The sequence below is a fragment of the Pleurodeles waltl genome, chromosome 9 (genome assembly GCF_031143425.1).
Source record: "Pleurodeles waltl isolate 20211129_DDA chromosome 9, aPleWal1.hap1.20221129, whole genome shotgun sequence".
Taxonomy (NCBI): Eukaryota; Metazoa; Chordata; class Amphibia; order Caudata; family Salamandridae; genus Pleurodeles; species Pleurodeles waltl.
The window spans coordinates 2,443,495-2,460,224 of NC_090448.1; the positions used below are offsets into that span (position 1 = coordinate 2,443,495).

Below are 16,730 nucleotides of genomic sequence, written 5' to 3' on the forward strand. Positions count from 1 at the left end.
CATAACTCCTCTTCTCTATTTCCCTTGAGTCTGTTATATAATACTTTATAGACCCACATGAGTACCACCTTTCTAGGTTTTGGGGGGCACAGGGAGTGGCTGCAGGTCTCCACCTTATCACTTTGTTCATAACATTTCTTTCTTTATCACCCTCAGCTTTATGACTTTAGGGCACTGATTTGTGTTTGTGTCTTCAATTGGATTTGCTATTCTTTTGTGGCATCTCTGTGGTCTATGTAGGGATTAGAGGCCTGTCTGCCAAATGCAAAGGTCACTAGCATTGTGGCAGGCTGTCAGACAGCAAGAAACCTTGCAGTCTGGAGACAATGATGGCAATGACATTTGCTTCCACCCTTCACCATGTGCACTACTAAACCAACATAGCTATAATGTTTGTCGGAAGTAGACCTGGGAAGGGGGATGGGATTAGAGAGAAAAGAGTGATGAACTGGAGAGCAGTGCAGTTCTACTGGTCACAGCAGTTACCTAAAATAAATGAGATGATTACTATCCATGAAATATACTGCATCTAATTCTACACATATATATAGGCAATGATATACCTTCAGATTATCTCCACATCTCTGACTCTCTTGTAAAGTGCAACATGCAATATGTCTAAAAGCTGAAAACCTAGATTAGAGCCCCCCACCTCCCCAAGAGCCTTGAGACCCTCACAGGTGAGTAGCCGTGCTTTACAAAAACTGATTGATTGATTGCATGTCTTTAAGATATTGTATCAAGTCTTTGTATCACTGTTTCTAAAACAATGGAAGTGTACACGTTCATCTCTCCTTGTGTTTAATAGGACTTTCTAGTTAGAACTTCTGTGAACTGAAAGATGCAACATGAAGCAGTATTGTGTTAACACGTTGATACAGTAATTACCATCCTTGATTATCCACATCATAAATGTAATATACACGTAGTAAACATTATCAATCTATTCAGATTTAAAGAGCTTATTCGTTAACTTCATGTACCACAGCACTAAATGTACAGCAAAACAATAGCTCAGAAATTGCTTTAATTTGTCCTCAATGTTAGGTTCTAGTTTGGAGACTTATCAAGTGGAAGGTTCCTCAAATGTAAATATTCAAAGTGAGTTGCTTAACAGGACTGCATCCTTGGAGTACCACTGGAACCGAGTAGCAGGTTCTGCAATGCATGGAATCTGTGGAAACGACTCCCAAGTTGTTGTGGGTTTCAGATAGCAGGATCCTGGGTGCAGCAGCTGCGTATCTCGCTTGGATGCCGGCGAAGGTGAGGAAACGTGTACTGAACATCAAAGAGCTCCACTTACATTCCCAAATGACGTGAGAGCTTAGAAACCAAGGGAACCGCAGTTTGCACTCATAGCTGCTTCCTGGTGCATCCTCAGAAGCTTCTCACCAAATGCCGCTGACATTCCTTGTCCATCTCCAGCCTTTCCTTCCTTTGACTGGAGCGAATGCAATAAAGTTCGATGCCTACAAGCCGACAGAGAATAGACATGTATGCTATGATTCTTGACACAGGCATGCTGGCATGCTGGAATTGCTGTCATGTATGTGAGTCCTGGAGATGGACCCCAAATTGTGAGGTACGTTTTCAAACCCACATATTCTGTCCTTAACATGCTGGTAGTTTTCATCCAGCGGGAGGATCAGAGGGATTCAGACACCGCTCAGCATGCGATATTCCTCTACGGCATGGCTATCTTCAAACAGAGACACCTGATATCTTCAGCCCCCACTCCTCTGCAGGGAGACTTACAAACCCTTAAAAAAGTGTAACAAGGTTCTCCTTCAGTCAGGCACCAGCCCGGCAGGTAGTGAACAAGCAATCCCTTGCAGGAGAGGGAACGACAGCGCAATGCTGAGAGACCAGGAGGGGGTGAAGCTCTGACTGTAGTAACAGGGGAGACAAGACAGTATTGTTGAGGTAAAAAGAATGCTTTATCAGGAAAAAACCTTACACTGCCTGTGTACAATCTCTGCTTCACATTTCCCTCTTTATGAAATTTCTATTAAAATGTGTCTTTATTTTCTATATATGTTTTCCATGGTATCATACGGGATGTGTGGTGGGATCTAAAGTCAAATCAAACAAATGCAGGTTAGTCCGGGTTAGCAATTGTTCACATTGAGTGCATTGTTAAGGCCTATCTCATGGGCGTATTGTCGGCACATTGAGCTCTTCTTTTGTATAAATGTTCTGAGAGCAATAAACTTCATTCTTCGATTGGAGCATGGTACAATAACACTGTGTACTACTGTCCTTGCAAATAACTGGCAAATACCTCTGAGCATCTCAACTCTGTGGTGGGTGTTCTCTCAAACATACTTTACACATTGAAGTATTTCATATGTACAGTAGTATATTTAAAAGGTCTTCCATTGTGACGGCGTTTCAAATTTGGGTATTGCTATATTCTGGTAAAGAACAAACCTCATACCAGACTCAGGACCCATTTAGATCATTTGTATGCATTCTCTTGTGCACAATTAGATTTACCTTTTGGCTGAAACTTTTCTCACATAAGGTACACTTATACAGTCGATCACCTGTGTGTGTCAGCTGGTGCCTAGAAAGATTTGATTTCTGACTAAAGCTTTTCTCACATTCAGTACACTGATATGGTCTCTCACCTGTGTGTGTTCTCTGGTGGCGTAAAACGTCTGCCTTCTGACTAAATTGTTTTTCACATTCAGTGCATTTGTGAAGCCTGCCACTTGTGCGTGTCCTGTGGCTTCTCGACAATGTTCTCTTTTCAATAGTGTTTGTTGCATGTTGATGTGATCCATACTGCCCCCAGTAAGGCTGAGTATCCTGTTGACATGTGAAAACCTCTTGGCCTATAAGAGCGCTCTGATTTCCAAAGATTTCTAAGTCTCGCCCTAATTCCTCAGCTCCCTGACGTAAGCTGAAAAGCAAAGAGCTACAGAAAGCATTGCCATGTGAAGCTGCTTCTTCTTCCAGTAGTTGGGGACTCTGTGGTCCCATCTTGATTTCAGATCCCACGCACTCCTCAGATGGTTCAAGCACATGCATTGGAGCATCTCCTGGCAAAGCGATGAAAGACTCAGTCTTTTCAGGGCCCTTTTCAGAGCTTTCAGCTTTCATTCTTCTAATCCCAAACCCTGTTTAAAAAAAATAGAAATCATTCTGTAATTGCTGATGCACCTATATAAAGCATATATCACATATAAATATAGATAGTATGTTACACCTAAGTACAGACCTGCCATCTTTGAAAAAAAATCACACTGTGTGAGAAGGGGCGGGGCCTTGAAGGGGGTGGGACATAGTGCTGAGAAAGCACCTAAGAGGGACTTTTTCCCCCAAGCAGCCCCCTCTAAAAAAGAAACAAAAGCTTGCTGAAGCTTTTGCAGATGTCTTCAAGTTTTTTCACACCCATTGATGAACGTGGGAGGTTGAAAGCCTCTGAAATCGGCCTGAAAACCACTGTTTACGGTGGTTTTTAGCTCGTTTTCCCTGCCACTGTGTGATATCGGCTCCTCACCACGTGACGGGAGCCAATATCGCGTGCCACACAGTGGCAACGTGTGAGCTGGCAGGTCTGTACGTATAAAATTAAGAAAATCAAGTTAAGAGAAAACATTGCAACATCAACTTATATTTTATTTTGTTAAAGAATGAGTGACCGACTGACAACTAATATAGCAGCGATTGACAATGTTCAAACATGATTGTTTTTCAATTTCATCTTGCAAAGGGAATAAAATGACATTAAGAATGAAGTCAGATAAAGCAGTCGCTATTTTATGGCACAGTTATCCAAATTAAACTTTTTATGTGGAAGACTTTTACTATGCAACACAGTGAGCCCAAATTAAAGAAAAATATTAGCCTGTAACTGCCAATTTGGAGGGATAGAAATGGGTTCACCTCCCACAACTGAACCCCAGAGGACAGGCTCTTTGGTCTCCACCATGTAGGGAATCGATATTTGCTCTCATCGGCAGCTTCTTTTCAGAGACAACAAGTTTTAGAAGTCTGGTACACCGCTACCACGTTGATGTGCACAGATAGCTGAGCTGTGTGGGAGCTGTGCTACCTGCCCGCCCTAAGGAAATACGCTGATAACACCCATGATCGATGTTAGGACCTTCCTGGGTATTGACCCAGCCACAAAAACTGCAGTCGTCTTGCATGGTACATGTCTACTGTTTCTTCTCTTTAAAATCATAGCTGGCGTGGTTGTGATTTGAGCTCTTACCCCCCGCGTGCGATTGGCCGACCCACACATGTGGGCATGCCTTAGTCAAGAGAAGGATGGGAAGATTAGATTCTAAGTTTTTTTTACTTGGTCACAAATGTTGTTTTTAACAGCACACATATGTTGTGTTTCGTTTGTTTTTTTAAGCCATACTTTGATATTCGGCGGAAACTCTGGGTTACAGGCCAAACATACCTGGATTCCTGAGTGTCCTTAGTTTTCAGAAATGCTTGGGGCTGGATTGTTTCTCTGGTATGGCCCAAACTTGGGGAACACACACTCCTACTGTTTGTATAGGAACTTTCAACAACTGACTGTCTGACACGGTTGCAATCACATATGATAGGCCTACCCACATATATAGGGTTCTATTTTTATTGAAAATGTTGAAACACAAGATGTAGGGTGCTTATCAATTGATACCCTAAATGTTTGGCTGTCTGTTGCTAATGAATCCCAAACAAAAACATACTTTTGGGAAAACTCCCTCACAATGCGATGTCTCTGAGCGTATTCGGACACTGGAGTGGTACAATCCACCCAGGCCGTAGGCTGAGATCCTTAGCTACACTCGCATAATGCACAGATCTCCTTGCCAACCAGTTTGTATAGGTTTTATTTTTCTTTGCCAAGTCTTGCATGGTCAGTGCACAACACATATCCATTGTGGGCTACAGCTAGGATGTTAGCTATTGGTGTCATGGACGTTCTTGAACAAAGTACAACAGCGGCGATATTGACCATTTTCAAAAGCGCAAGGTGGGCAACACAATTATTTTCCCACCACTTACTCCTTCTATTAGCTGGAAAAATGCAGTTGTGCGCCCTTCTCCAGATATCGCCTCTCAAAGCACAGTACACTATAACATATCCTTTTACAAAAGAAAACTGATATTGTTACATTGTGGCTATTTTTGCAGGCACCTCCCTAGTACATCTCAAACCCTGGGAATGTTTACAATCCTCAAAACCATGGGGAAAAAAGATACAAAATCTGCACGGATGTAATTAAAAAAGAAACTTTTCAAAGATGCAACAAACTATCCCAAATGCTAACAGAGGCTTAGGAGGGCAGAGAAACCTTTGCAGGTACAAGGCTAATACTGCTAAAATGTGTGAAGTTTCAGAACAAAGATCACTTCATTTGTATACACTTGATTGACCTAACAACTGTGTTTAAGTAACAGCGATGGATTGTGAGTGACATCGGCAGACAACAGTGATGTTGCTAGCCTCGTGGAGCTGAGACAGGCCGCTCTCTCCAAACCCAGGAATGCAGCTCACCCACAGACCCCGATGACACACTGGTCAGAAGCGGGGTAACTTACCAGAGCGGAGAAGGATCCCTCGAGGGAAGGGGTCGTTTATAGCTAAATTACAGAATTCATTTTTGGAAATGTAATGATAAGCGACACACAGTTCACCAAAGCTGAGAATGTTACCCTTACTGCCCAGGGAATGTCCACTCGCCACAAGCATTGCTAACTAACCTGCGGTGTTAAAGCCCTCAGTGGTCCACAGCGGAGTGAGGATTTGCGAGGAGTTGGCACTCACCTGAGATGGTACCGCTCTCGCCTCCAGCTTCGAAGGCATCCTCCTCTCCTGCCTCTGAGTCAATATTGGGAACATCAAATCCTGCTGGGGAACACCAAGGGTACACGTTTTATCTCTTTTACACACTCATTAAATCTCACAGCAGGTGTTCGAGGAGTTACCTCCGTTACAAGGGTTTATGCAAAACAAGGACTTCTGCGCTACTTTCAATTTCTTATAAGCGGTGTCATGGGTTCTTTGCAGCAGCACAGATAAAAACATTCAAGTTCAGTTTTTTAACGTTAAAGTCCAGAAATAGCTGCCTTGCGATGATACTTGGGGGGTCATTATGACCCCGGCAGTGAGTGGAAATGTGGCAGTAGTACCGCCAAGAGGCTGGCGGTACATACCGCCACATTATGAGAATGGCGGGTTGGCTGAAGCCAACCCGCCACTTCTCCACTCATACCACCATGGCGGTACCAGCTGCCAGGCCAGAGATGTCAATCTACGACCTCGCGGCCGGCATAGTACCATCGGCAGCATTATGAGCCAGCCTACCACCATGGTTTTCGTGGCATTAGCAACACCACAGAAACCATGGTGGTAGGCCGTACCGGTGACAGTGAATCCTTCTCTGTCACCGGTAGGTGGCTCCCCCACCCCCCCAACACACACCTGACACCCCCACCCCCCTCCATCCAAACTCCCCCCACCCCTCCGATCTTCTCACTCTCCCCACTCCCCATACGCACACACACCCGCAGACACGCACCTTGCATACACCCAATCACTCACACTTGCATACACGTATTCATACACGCATACTTCCAGACATGCTCGCACACATTCTTACACACAATCACACTGACATGCAGACACGCACTGACTTCACCATTCTTACACGCATTTACTCACACGCATACACCCACGCAAACAACACAACACACACAGATGCATTCATACACACACTCAGACATTCATGCTCACAACCAGACACACACACACATACAACATCCCCCACGCCCTCCCCTGTCGGAAGCCCAACTTACCTTAAGTGAAGAGGTCTTCCAGCAGGGAACGGGAAATGGCATTGCTACCGCCAGCAGCGCCCCGGCACCAGAACACCGCCAGGCCGTATCACAGGTCATGATATGGCTGGCGGCGTTCCACTGGCGTGGCGGTGCTGGTGGTAGCAGCGCCAGCTTACCACCGTCCGCCAGTATGATCACTGCTGGATTTCCGCCCTTCTTGTGGCGGAAGTCCGGCAGTGATCATATCATGGTGGACAGATGGTAGCCACGGTGACAGTATGTTAGGCCGTCACGACGGCGGTAAGCGGTTTTTACCACCATTGTTGTAATGAGGGCCTTTGTGTAGATTTGTGTTAGTTGCTGTCAAGCAGTTGTAAATTGTTGTCTCTTAAAGCACATGCACACCATTGATTAATAAAGGTCCTGAGAGCTCCTGGAGCATTTGCACCCACTTTTTGTGCCATTGGGTAATGTAGGTAACAGAGAAGGACTGGCAGAACCCTGTGCTGAAATATGTGTGCCTGCACAATGACTCTAATATATGTTTTCTCATTTGCATATGGAAGTGACCTTTGCCCTTGCACTCAAGCTATTTTACCAACAAAGATGAAGAGGCAAACAGCTGTCATGACGCATACTGATTGTTGCCCCACTTAGGAAGTGGTGCACGGTTAGGGCCAGAATTACTATGACTTTGCATCTCAGTTTCATCACCTTTGTGGCACACCCACGATGCAAAATCATTGTTGGCGTTTACTAGGCCACGCAAAGCCATTTTGTTTAGTTTGAAGTGTTACAAAATAACACAACACAGAGCATATCGCGCCGTCTGTGACTTTGCTTCGGGTAGGCATTACATGGGTGGGACATGGGACTTCTCGTGCACCTGCCCATGTATTTTGATGCAAGCCCTTATTTACAAAGACTTGTTAACCCGGGTTTGCTTCCAAAAGGTGCAACTAGCCAGGAGAAGTGCAAGGAGAAGAAATATCTTGGTTTCTCCTCATTGCTTGTTCTTCCCGTATGTGCTGAGTTCTGCAGCACACATACAAAGAGGCACATTCCTTCATTATAGTGAAATGTCGCCTGTGGTCCTCCTAATCCTCACACAGTGCGCCGGCGCAAGTAGAGTAGAGAAATGCTCCATATCTGTAAATATGGAACATTTCTGCTTTCCCACCCCTAGGTGCTCCTTCCTGCCCCAAAACAATCCTGCCTACAACGCAGACACCGTCGCATCATAGTGCAAGGGCGCCGGCATTGATGCTAGGCTGCAAATTGTGCACCAGCGCAGGGAAAGGACAAGAATGTGCTGCTCTGGATACATATGGTGCATTCCTGCCCTTTCCCTGTAGGGCGGGCCGCACTCTGAGGTAATTTGCTGCGCTGTCCTGAGCCACTGTTCCCTAAATATGCCCCTTAACTACGCACCTCTTGGGGATACCAGGGGTCTCATTCCTGTAGTTGGTCCAGGGCTCTCTCGATCTGCGTCTTCTTCTTTAATGGGCGCTGAAGCACTTGGAATGACCAGCTCCTGATCTGCAGGAAATTAAACAAAGAGGTTATCCAGAAGGTCTGCAGGGCAGCCAAACTTGCTCATTCCACTGTCCCAAACATTCACATTTTGTTCATTAAAATCAATGAAAAGTAAACCTCATAAGGGGCGGAGCTTAGTGAGTGGCAGCTTTCTCTTTCTCGCCCTTTCTCTGTTTTCATCTGCTGTAGGAGTTGTAGCAAGAAGCAGTGAGAGTGAGGCAGGAAGCCCTGCTTGTCACAGCCCCTCTACTAGAACCAATGAAAGGGCAGAGCCTGACAAGAAGGTCCAAACACGACGACTTCATAGTCCTCTGAGACCGAACCAAGGGTGATGTTGTGTTATACAGATTTGTGTAGAATACCGAAAGGGTATCCAGGCGCTTGGGCCGGTCTGTAGGTATGTAGTCCCTAAAGTGCTTATGGTGGGTTTTGAGGAGCTAGTTGCAGCTGTACTGTAGGTACAATGAGCTTAGACGGATATCCACATCAGCTGTCTCATTCCCAAACAGAAGCGAGAGAGCTGCTCACACCATCTGAGGATAGGGGGAACATACAGGAATTTGTATTATCTTTGGGTACCACTGCCCCACAGCCTATCTTTTTTTCTGGGGTGCTCCTAACGCAGACAACAGTTAGGTTGTGTACTCCAAACAGATTCAGCCAGGCAGCCACCCTAGAATCACCATGGAGGCAGACACCAACAAAACTAATGTAGTAACTTTAAAGAATAACCGAGCTTGGGAGGGGAGAGATCAACAACCCCTTTCTATGGTGAATGTCACATCCCAAAAGCTCTGGACACAAGTATGGGGGTACGACAGGTGTAGGCCTCCTACGAGTGGACCTTGATGTACCGTAGATGTACTCACTCTCTAAGGGAAAGGCTCCGCTCCCATGCCCCCCCAGGTCCATCAGTCTAAACCTTTACCACATCACTCAAGCTTATGATTCAAGGAAAGCAGCATTAGACATTTTCCTTAACCCCTATCTGAAACATTCCCTGGCGTGATCAAGAGATCAGCCAAGGCACTCGCAGAGGAACAGCCATTACTCTGGCGGTGCCCTGGCTGGCGACCCACAGAGGATGGGAGCCCGCTCCAAGCATTGCAGGGAGGTGAGGGATTCAACTCTACCTGTGGCCCAGATCGAGCCCAGGCCTCAGCAAAGAAGACTCATCTTCACTAGATGTAGACGCCTTCCGTCCCTGGACTGACAGTCACTTCCGGGGGAAGGTTCATCGAGCTCTGCAGCCGTGGGATGTCGTTCCACTCATGTGTCCTGATGAAGACAGAACATGTGTCCCTGGGCTGCTCCTCAGCTGACCTACCTAGAGGTGCACCTGGTGCTGGGGATCTGAAGCCTGGGCCGTCTGAGGGTGAAAGAACCCACTTGTGACTACAGCGGGACATCTCCACTCCACTCCCCTAATCACAGCTGCCCTAGAGATGAACCTGGTGCTGGGGATCTGAAGCCCGGGGGTATCTGGGGGGGCCAGAACCTACTTGTGACTACAGCAGGACATCTCCACTCACCTCCCTTCATCACAGGTGACCTAGAGATGCATCTGGTGCTGGGGATCTGAAGCTTGGGCTGTCTGAGGGGGCCAGAACCTACTTGTGACTACAGAGAGACGTCTCCACTCCCCTCCCCTAATCTCAGCTGCCCTAGAGATGCATCTGGTGCTGGGGAGCTAAAGCCTGGTGGATGTCTGATGAGGACAGAACCTACCTGTGACTTTAGCAGGACATATCCGCTCCTTTCATCTCAGCTGGCCTATTGATGCACCGGTGCTGGGGATCTGAAGCCGGGGGGCATCTGGGGGGGCCAGAACCTACTTGTGACTATATCGGGACGTCTCCACTCCACTCCCTTCATCTCAGCTGGCCTAGAGAGGCACCTAGTGCTGTGGACCTGAAGCCTGGGAGATGTCTGAGGACCTACTGTGACTGTAGTGGGATCCCTTCATCTCAGCTGTGACAAACCAGAGACTCTCACCTCTCCCATCAGCTGTTCTTGAGGCTCTGTGAAACACAGCTTGGATACTGCAAGGACCTTCTGATTTCTTTATCCCTGTCAGGAGGGCTCATAGGGACCTCCCTATCCATCTCACCTGAGAAGAAGGCCCAGGCTGCAGAGAGCAGCAAACGCTTTTCATCCCAAGCATTATTTCAAAATTCCACTGTGTGCATTGGCCCAACCTCTCCACCTCTGCTCCGCTCCGCCAGGCCAAATGCTGCCACCTCTCGCCAGCTGGAGCTCGGTCGCCTCCCCATCGCCCATAATCACTCAAACCCTACAACCTCCACTCAACACCCAGGATGCCAACGGTCGCATCAAGAGCCCAAACTGGGCACCACCAGGGCTGCGCTGGGCTACTGGGACGGAAACACTCCAGGAATTGATGCGTACATACTCCTCAGTACTAATCAATGATGCTACTCAGCCTATACTTTGAGTCCCTTGGAATACTCCATTCATCCATCCATGACATTTCTCTCCACTCAACACATCTCCCTCCACTCCTCACATCTCCCTCCACTCACCACATCTCCCTCCATCCCTGACATCTCCCTCCACGCACCACATCTCCCTCCATCCCTGACATCTCCCTCCATCCATGACATCTCTCTCCACTTGCCACATCTCCCTCCATCCATGACATCTCCCTCCATCCATGAAATCTCCTTTGCCCCAAAGGTGCTGATGAAACACAAGGGAAAGGTGCCCCTGCCCCCTTGAACCTGACATGCGGCATCTACAGGGTCCTTTACACTCCATCCAACCCTGGACGCCATCCTCCTAGAACTCAGTCCCACAAAGTGAGCTTGTCCTCATCAGAAACTACAACTTGATGGTTTCTTCAAGCCTCGTCCACAATAATGATTACTTATTACTAGCTTCATACGCCACGTCTACTGTTCCCAGCACTTTCGGTAACACATACAATTGTCACCCAGTTTAGTGGTACTCATTTCATGACCTTAGACAGAGAAGGCTACGTCAACTTTGCTCCTGATTACCACACATCTCAGCAGAGAGCGTGTAACTCCCTTACCCATGCAATGGTTTCTACAAGTACTTCCAAATTATAAGGAGCAGTCAGGTTGGCACCAGTTCTCACTCCTGCACCAAATCAAACTTTTACTCCCAACAAGCACCAGACCTTGCCTTATCGCTTAGCGAGGTTGGCACCATGTACCGCACTGGCCGAGGCTTCCCTCTCAAAGTACCTTCCAGTCACTGCCTCGTCTTCGGATAGTGACAATACAACCGTACTGAGGGCAGTATCTACCAGAGCACACCTCACTACTTTGTGCAGCACAAGGACAGACAGGCAAGGAGACAGCTGGACAGACAGATGGACAGATAGAGAGACAGACAGACAGACAGACAGACAGACACACAAACACACACTCTCTCACTCTCTTTCTCTCTCTCTCTCTCACTCTCTCAAAACCAAAACACAGAGGTGGAAGTGGCTAAACTGAAGTTAGAGTTACATAAGGTAATAATATTTGAGCTTACGTTAAAAAAAACACAGAAATTCACTGAAACAAACAAAGGATAAAGTTACATTATAGGTAGGTGTTGAAATTTAAAAAAAACTAATGTTCTAAAAATAAAAACTCACCAGTTATACTATATTGAGCTAACTGTAACTTGCGCCCACCCTGCACTGCTCAAGTAAGATCTTATTACCACACCTGACTATAATGCCACGCTAAACTTTGCTCTATTCCCTGAATTTCTAGTGTTTTTTTTTATGTGAAGTAAGATTTTCTTACCATGCCTAACTATAAAATAATTTTAACTTTGGATTTTTTTAGTGAATTTCTGTTTGTTTTTTATCATATTCATTCAACTCGAATTACAAGCAGCAGGACAAATATTTTTTGTATTAGTGGCGGAAGGCGAGTGAGCTGCTGTGAATTGTCTGTTTAGTCTTTGGAAACAGATTATTCCTGGTACCCTGTATGCACCCATAAGAAATATATGTTTGGTCCTATGTGGAAGATGTACCTGGAGCGTGTACTACATGGACAACTGTTGGGCTTCTGGACTTCTGGACTGAAAACACGGTCTACAAAATGGAGGGTAGGGGTAGCCTTCTGGCTGAAAGATGCATAGTGCGGCCATTCCTGAAGCGGTTGTGCTGAGCCAGGAACCAGAGTGCGAGAGGGACTGCGTTCTCTTCAGAAGTGCAGGGGTGACCCTTTTCCATGTCCTGCAGTTTTGTTCTTTTCAGGTGTGACCCCCGGCAAGAGGATAGGTGGTGTGGCATGATTGAAGACTTCCCATGTCCTGATTTTTCCCTCATTCCCCGAGATGTGATTCTCCCGACAGACTCACAAGTGCATATGGTGCCATCGTTCTTCCCGTTGGAGACCATGTTTTGGGTCTCTCTGGGCAAGAGATTCACGGCCCGCAAGTCCTTCCTGCTGACATGAGGAGACAAAGACTGTCTCAGGAGAATCCAAAAACTCTGTAACTAGCATTTAAAAGGGGGCTGAAACCCCAAGTCTCAGGAGCTCACACTAGCTAGCGGTAGGCGATACCCCACAGGAGAAACTTCTGAGATCCAGAAGTGGTGTCGATGAGCACCCGCTCCCCAGGTAGGTAAGAGCAGATCACCTGGCAACGTTCTACCGAGGGAGCCAGTGATGCTGAGAGTCGGACACTGAAAGTGACCCTACAGGAGGAGGGTGCCCCGAGAAGAGGACTCACAAAGAAATCACAGACAACATTGACACACTGTGGTGCCCAGAGGGAAGTTAGCAATACAAGGGCCTATGCTGAGCTCCCGTGTCCACGTATCTTCAGCTGCTCCCAGCTATGCCTCGACTTTCCCTCGGCCATCCTCGCTGGCCTGGAAGTGTTGCTGGGGTTCTCGCGTGTATTATGTTTGCTCGACATCTGCATCAAGGGGTCCTTGTGCTGAGAGGCTGCCCTCCATGTTCTGAAGGCCTCATCTTGCTACCAGAAGTGCTGCGGGCTACTTTGGACTGAGTCCTGACCAGCGGTGCCCCTGCTCTGTGCTACAACTGGCTATTCTTGCAGTGGGCCTTGTGGCCTCTGCTTCCCTGGGGAGTTTGGAGTGTGGTCTCCAGGAACGCATGTAGTCTCCGAGTAGGTTACCTCACCAGCATGGAGAAGTAAGTCCTGGGATGGGCTGTCCTTCGGCATGGGTGCCAGGTTTGTTTGGGTTTTCTGTTACTGCTGTGAGAAGAGCTTTGGTTGCTTCCAGGCTCATCTGCTCTGCAGTCTGTACAAGTGTCTGGGAAGAAGGGGCTGCAACCAGATGGCTGCCTTTCATGGACTAATGACACTAGAAAAGTGATCACACTCTAATATTCTCACTAGGGCTCCCGGAGACATTGGACACACCCAGGCACTTCCACTTTTGGCATCAGAGCACTGCAGGCACAACAGTGGGCGCCACAAACAGAGACAAAGCCAGTGTTTTAGACAGAAGCTGAATCACTCAATCACCATAAGCATTGCTGTCTTTTTTCCAGTAGTTGATTAAGACATTCCTGTATTGCAGTTTACACAGTTGTGTAATATTGTAGGCACAGAGATAAAAAACAACTCTTATGTAGGACTTCTGAGTCTCTAACCCCACACCGCTTTCCTGCATAAGCCTTGGCCCTCCCCGCTACCCTGAGTGCCAACTGCTAAAGGATTAGGTGCTTAATACTCTGGGCTCATAGCAGGGCGGCCCCTGGACACCAGAGGTAAAAAGGCTCAATAAACACAACTGTAATCCCTGTGTACCCCAGGGCTCGCAAGAGAGATCTGAGAGTTAGGTTCAACCTTACAAACATAGAGTGGACAAGCTGAGACAGGTTTTGTTTCAGGTCTCTGGAGGATGCCTTCCGGTTGATAGTTTGAGGGTAGGGCTTTTTACTCTTAGAGCCCTACCGGGAACCCTGCAAGGCACGTTGTGGGAGAAGTTCCAAGCTACAGATGATATTTAAGTATGTCGGGAACACCAACTCCTTACTCCAGTGCAATTCTGTGATATGAGAGGAAGACCAAGAAGTCAATGGGGCTCGGGCAATCACAAGGATCCCACTTTTGTAGCATGAAGGTGAGAATGAGCAATGGTCGCCTGCTCAACGGGTGAGTGGTGTGGAGGGGGTCACTGTGGCCATGACATCTGCTCCATTGCCAGTCTAGAGTGGTGGTTGTTGCTGATGCAGGCAGGTGGAGGTGGCTCCATGCGGCTGCAGCGAAGGGGTGGTGTAAGACTACTGCAGAGTAAGGATCGACCACCGACAAACCTTGGCGAACTCAAAAAAGGTGGAGAAGCCCAGGCCCTGGGGGAGGCGCACGTGCTACAACCTATCCCACGCCCTCGGCAGAACACTTACTGTCCGTGCAGGGAGTCAACCCATGATGAAAGTCAGCGTGTGGGTGCTCAGAGTTAGGGGCGCCTTTGCTGCCCACGACCACAAGTGCTGCAGTGGATTGTGGTCAGAGGAAGAGAGCGGTGAGTGTGTGGAAGGGAGGACCACACGCCTATTAGAGAGGGCGAGAGGAAGGTGATCTGGAGGGAATGTATGACATTGGGACTCGAGACCTCTCAGCAGCGCAGACTCTGATGCTGCAATGCTGCCTGTGTTATATTGTCAAGTTCTTAAAATATTATATGCAGTCAGTATCTGCATTCTATCCAGTATTACATGAAGGTGATTTGTACCATTACCTCTGAAGATGACACAGGATGTGAATTGCTCCCTAATCAAGATGATGCGCTGTGGCACTCCCATTCGATGTCAAGACCGTCCAGTTTCTTTCTAACTGCTTGGGCCGCGTGATGCCTGTGCCCAGTGGCTACTGGTGTGTCAGGTCTGATCTTCAGACAGCTGTGAAAGACCAAGGTGGAGGGAGCTCTTCACAGACACAAGCAGATGTATGTATGTATGTAAAGTAGCTTTAGGTTTCACTCACTTCTCGAATGATCATCGCCGGGTCTCCCCTCCGAGTCCTGAGGGGCAGCAGGACACAGCTCTTCGGTATCCTTTACCTTCAGTGAAAACACTGATGTAGCAATAATGGGGCCTGTGTAGAAAAGGAAACAGAAATTAATATTCTGCCCACCACGTGCAATGACAAGATACTACGAAAGATTAGGGCGACGTCTGCCCAGCACCCCAAGATATTGACAGAATCTAGTGTAGATGACTCCGGGATGCAGTCAGTGAGAACCCCCTGATTATACCCCGGAGTGTTAGAGAGGAGCAATCTCTGTGCAACAGCCCAGCAGACACTAGTTCAAGTGCAGCTGTAAAACAAACCTACACACCTCACATGACCTCTCGCCTTACAATACATGGGGGCTCAGATGCTTTGTGGGGAGGGCTTCTGCCAGCTGCATTAATTCCATGAAGCTTTATAAGTTACCTGAGGTCATGTGACATGGCTGAAGTCATGTGACATGGTGACAGTTGTATGCCTTACTTGCAGTCATTTGATATTCAAAAAGATAAATGACTTGCCTAAAATCCTGTAGAATGCTTCAGTTCATAAAACATGCCTGCATTCATGACATGCATGAGATCCTGAAGACATGCCTGCTGTCACATCACAGGCTTGACGTCATGTGAAATACTTAGGGTGATTTGGCATTCCTGAAATGACATGACATGTCCGCATTCATGTGATGTGCCTGACCTCATGTGGCATGCTTGAAGTCACTTCACATGTTTAAAGTCATGCAACATGCATAAAATCATGTGATATATCTGAGGTCACATGGTGAGCTTGGTCATGTGACAGGCCTAAAGACAAGTGACATTCATGCGTTCATGTGACATTTCTGAGCTCAAATGAAATAATGCACTTTCAAGTCAAGTGATATGCTTGTGGTCATATGATGTGATTGAAGTCTCATGGCCCACTTGTAGTCATGTGAGTTTCGTCTCATTGTCTTCTGTAAGTCATTTGAGTTGCATGTGATTAAGTGATATAGCTAAGGTCACATGACATGCTTGATGTCATGTAACATGCCTGGAGTCTTGTGGTCGTATGACATGGCCGTAAGCAATCAACAATGTCATGACTATACACAATGAAAAGTAATGTTTGTCCGTGCACATAAACAGGTGTCAATTCAGTCGTTTATACCACGACGCGCACCGGACAGGAACCAGCTCAAGTGTAAATATTTTACCAGCTAGCATCACATTGCAAAATGTCTGAAGATGCACCACAAAAATACATCACTTTCACCGAACCAGAAACACGTGTGGACACACTCCTACATGCACAGCTTTCTTCGTGTACAGAAGTCTTCACAGAGAGCCCACTCCCAGTAGACACCCAAGCCCGTGCTAGGCAGAGTCTTCGGTCTGTACCAGATGATTTCTGAGTAGACGAGTTCTGGTGCACAATCAATGAGA

The 16,730-nt window shown here is 47.1% G+C and overlaps 1 protein-coding gene across 6 annotated transcripts in view; it reads right to left on the bottom strand.

Moving 5' to 3' along the window:
• Positions 1–789: 789 nt before the first annotated feature.
• LOC138258808 (zinc finger protein 583-like) overlaps positions 790–16,730 on the bottom strand; it is a 79,041-nt gene continuing 63,100 nt past the window's right edge. For 2 of the 6 annotated variants that reach the window (XM_069206052.1, XM_069206049.1), the window contains exons 3-6: positions 15,280–15,390; positions 8,221–8,328; positions 5,777–5,860; positions 2,312–3,122 (exon numbers count right to left, since the gene is read on the bottom strand). In XM_069206052.1, coding sequence (XP_069062153.1) covers positions 2,443–3,122; positions 5,777–5,860; positions 8,221–8,328; positions 15,280–15,390 — 983 coding nt within the window. In that variant the 3' untranslated portion in view covers positions 2,312–2,442. Of the gene's footprint in view, positions 3,123–5,776; positions 5,861–8,220; positions 8,329–15,279; positions 15,391–16,730 lie in introns of all 6 variants that reach the window. The other 4 variants (XM_069206053.1, XM_069206050.1, XM_069206046.1 and 1 more) reach the window with 4 other exon arrangements.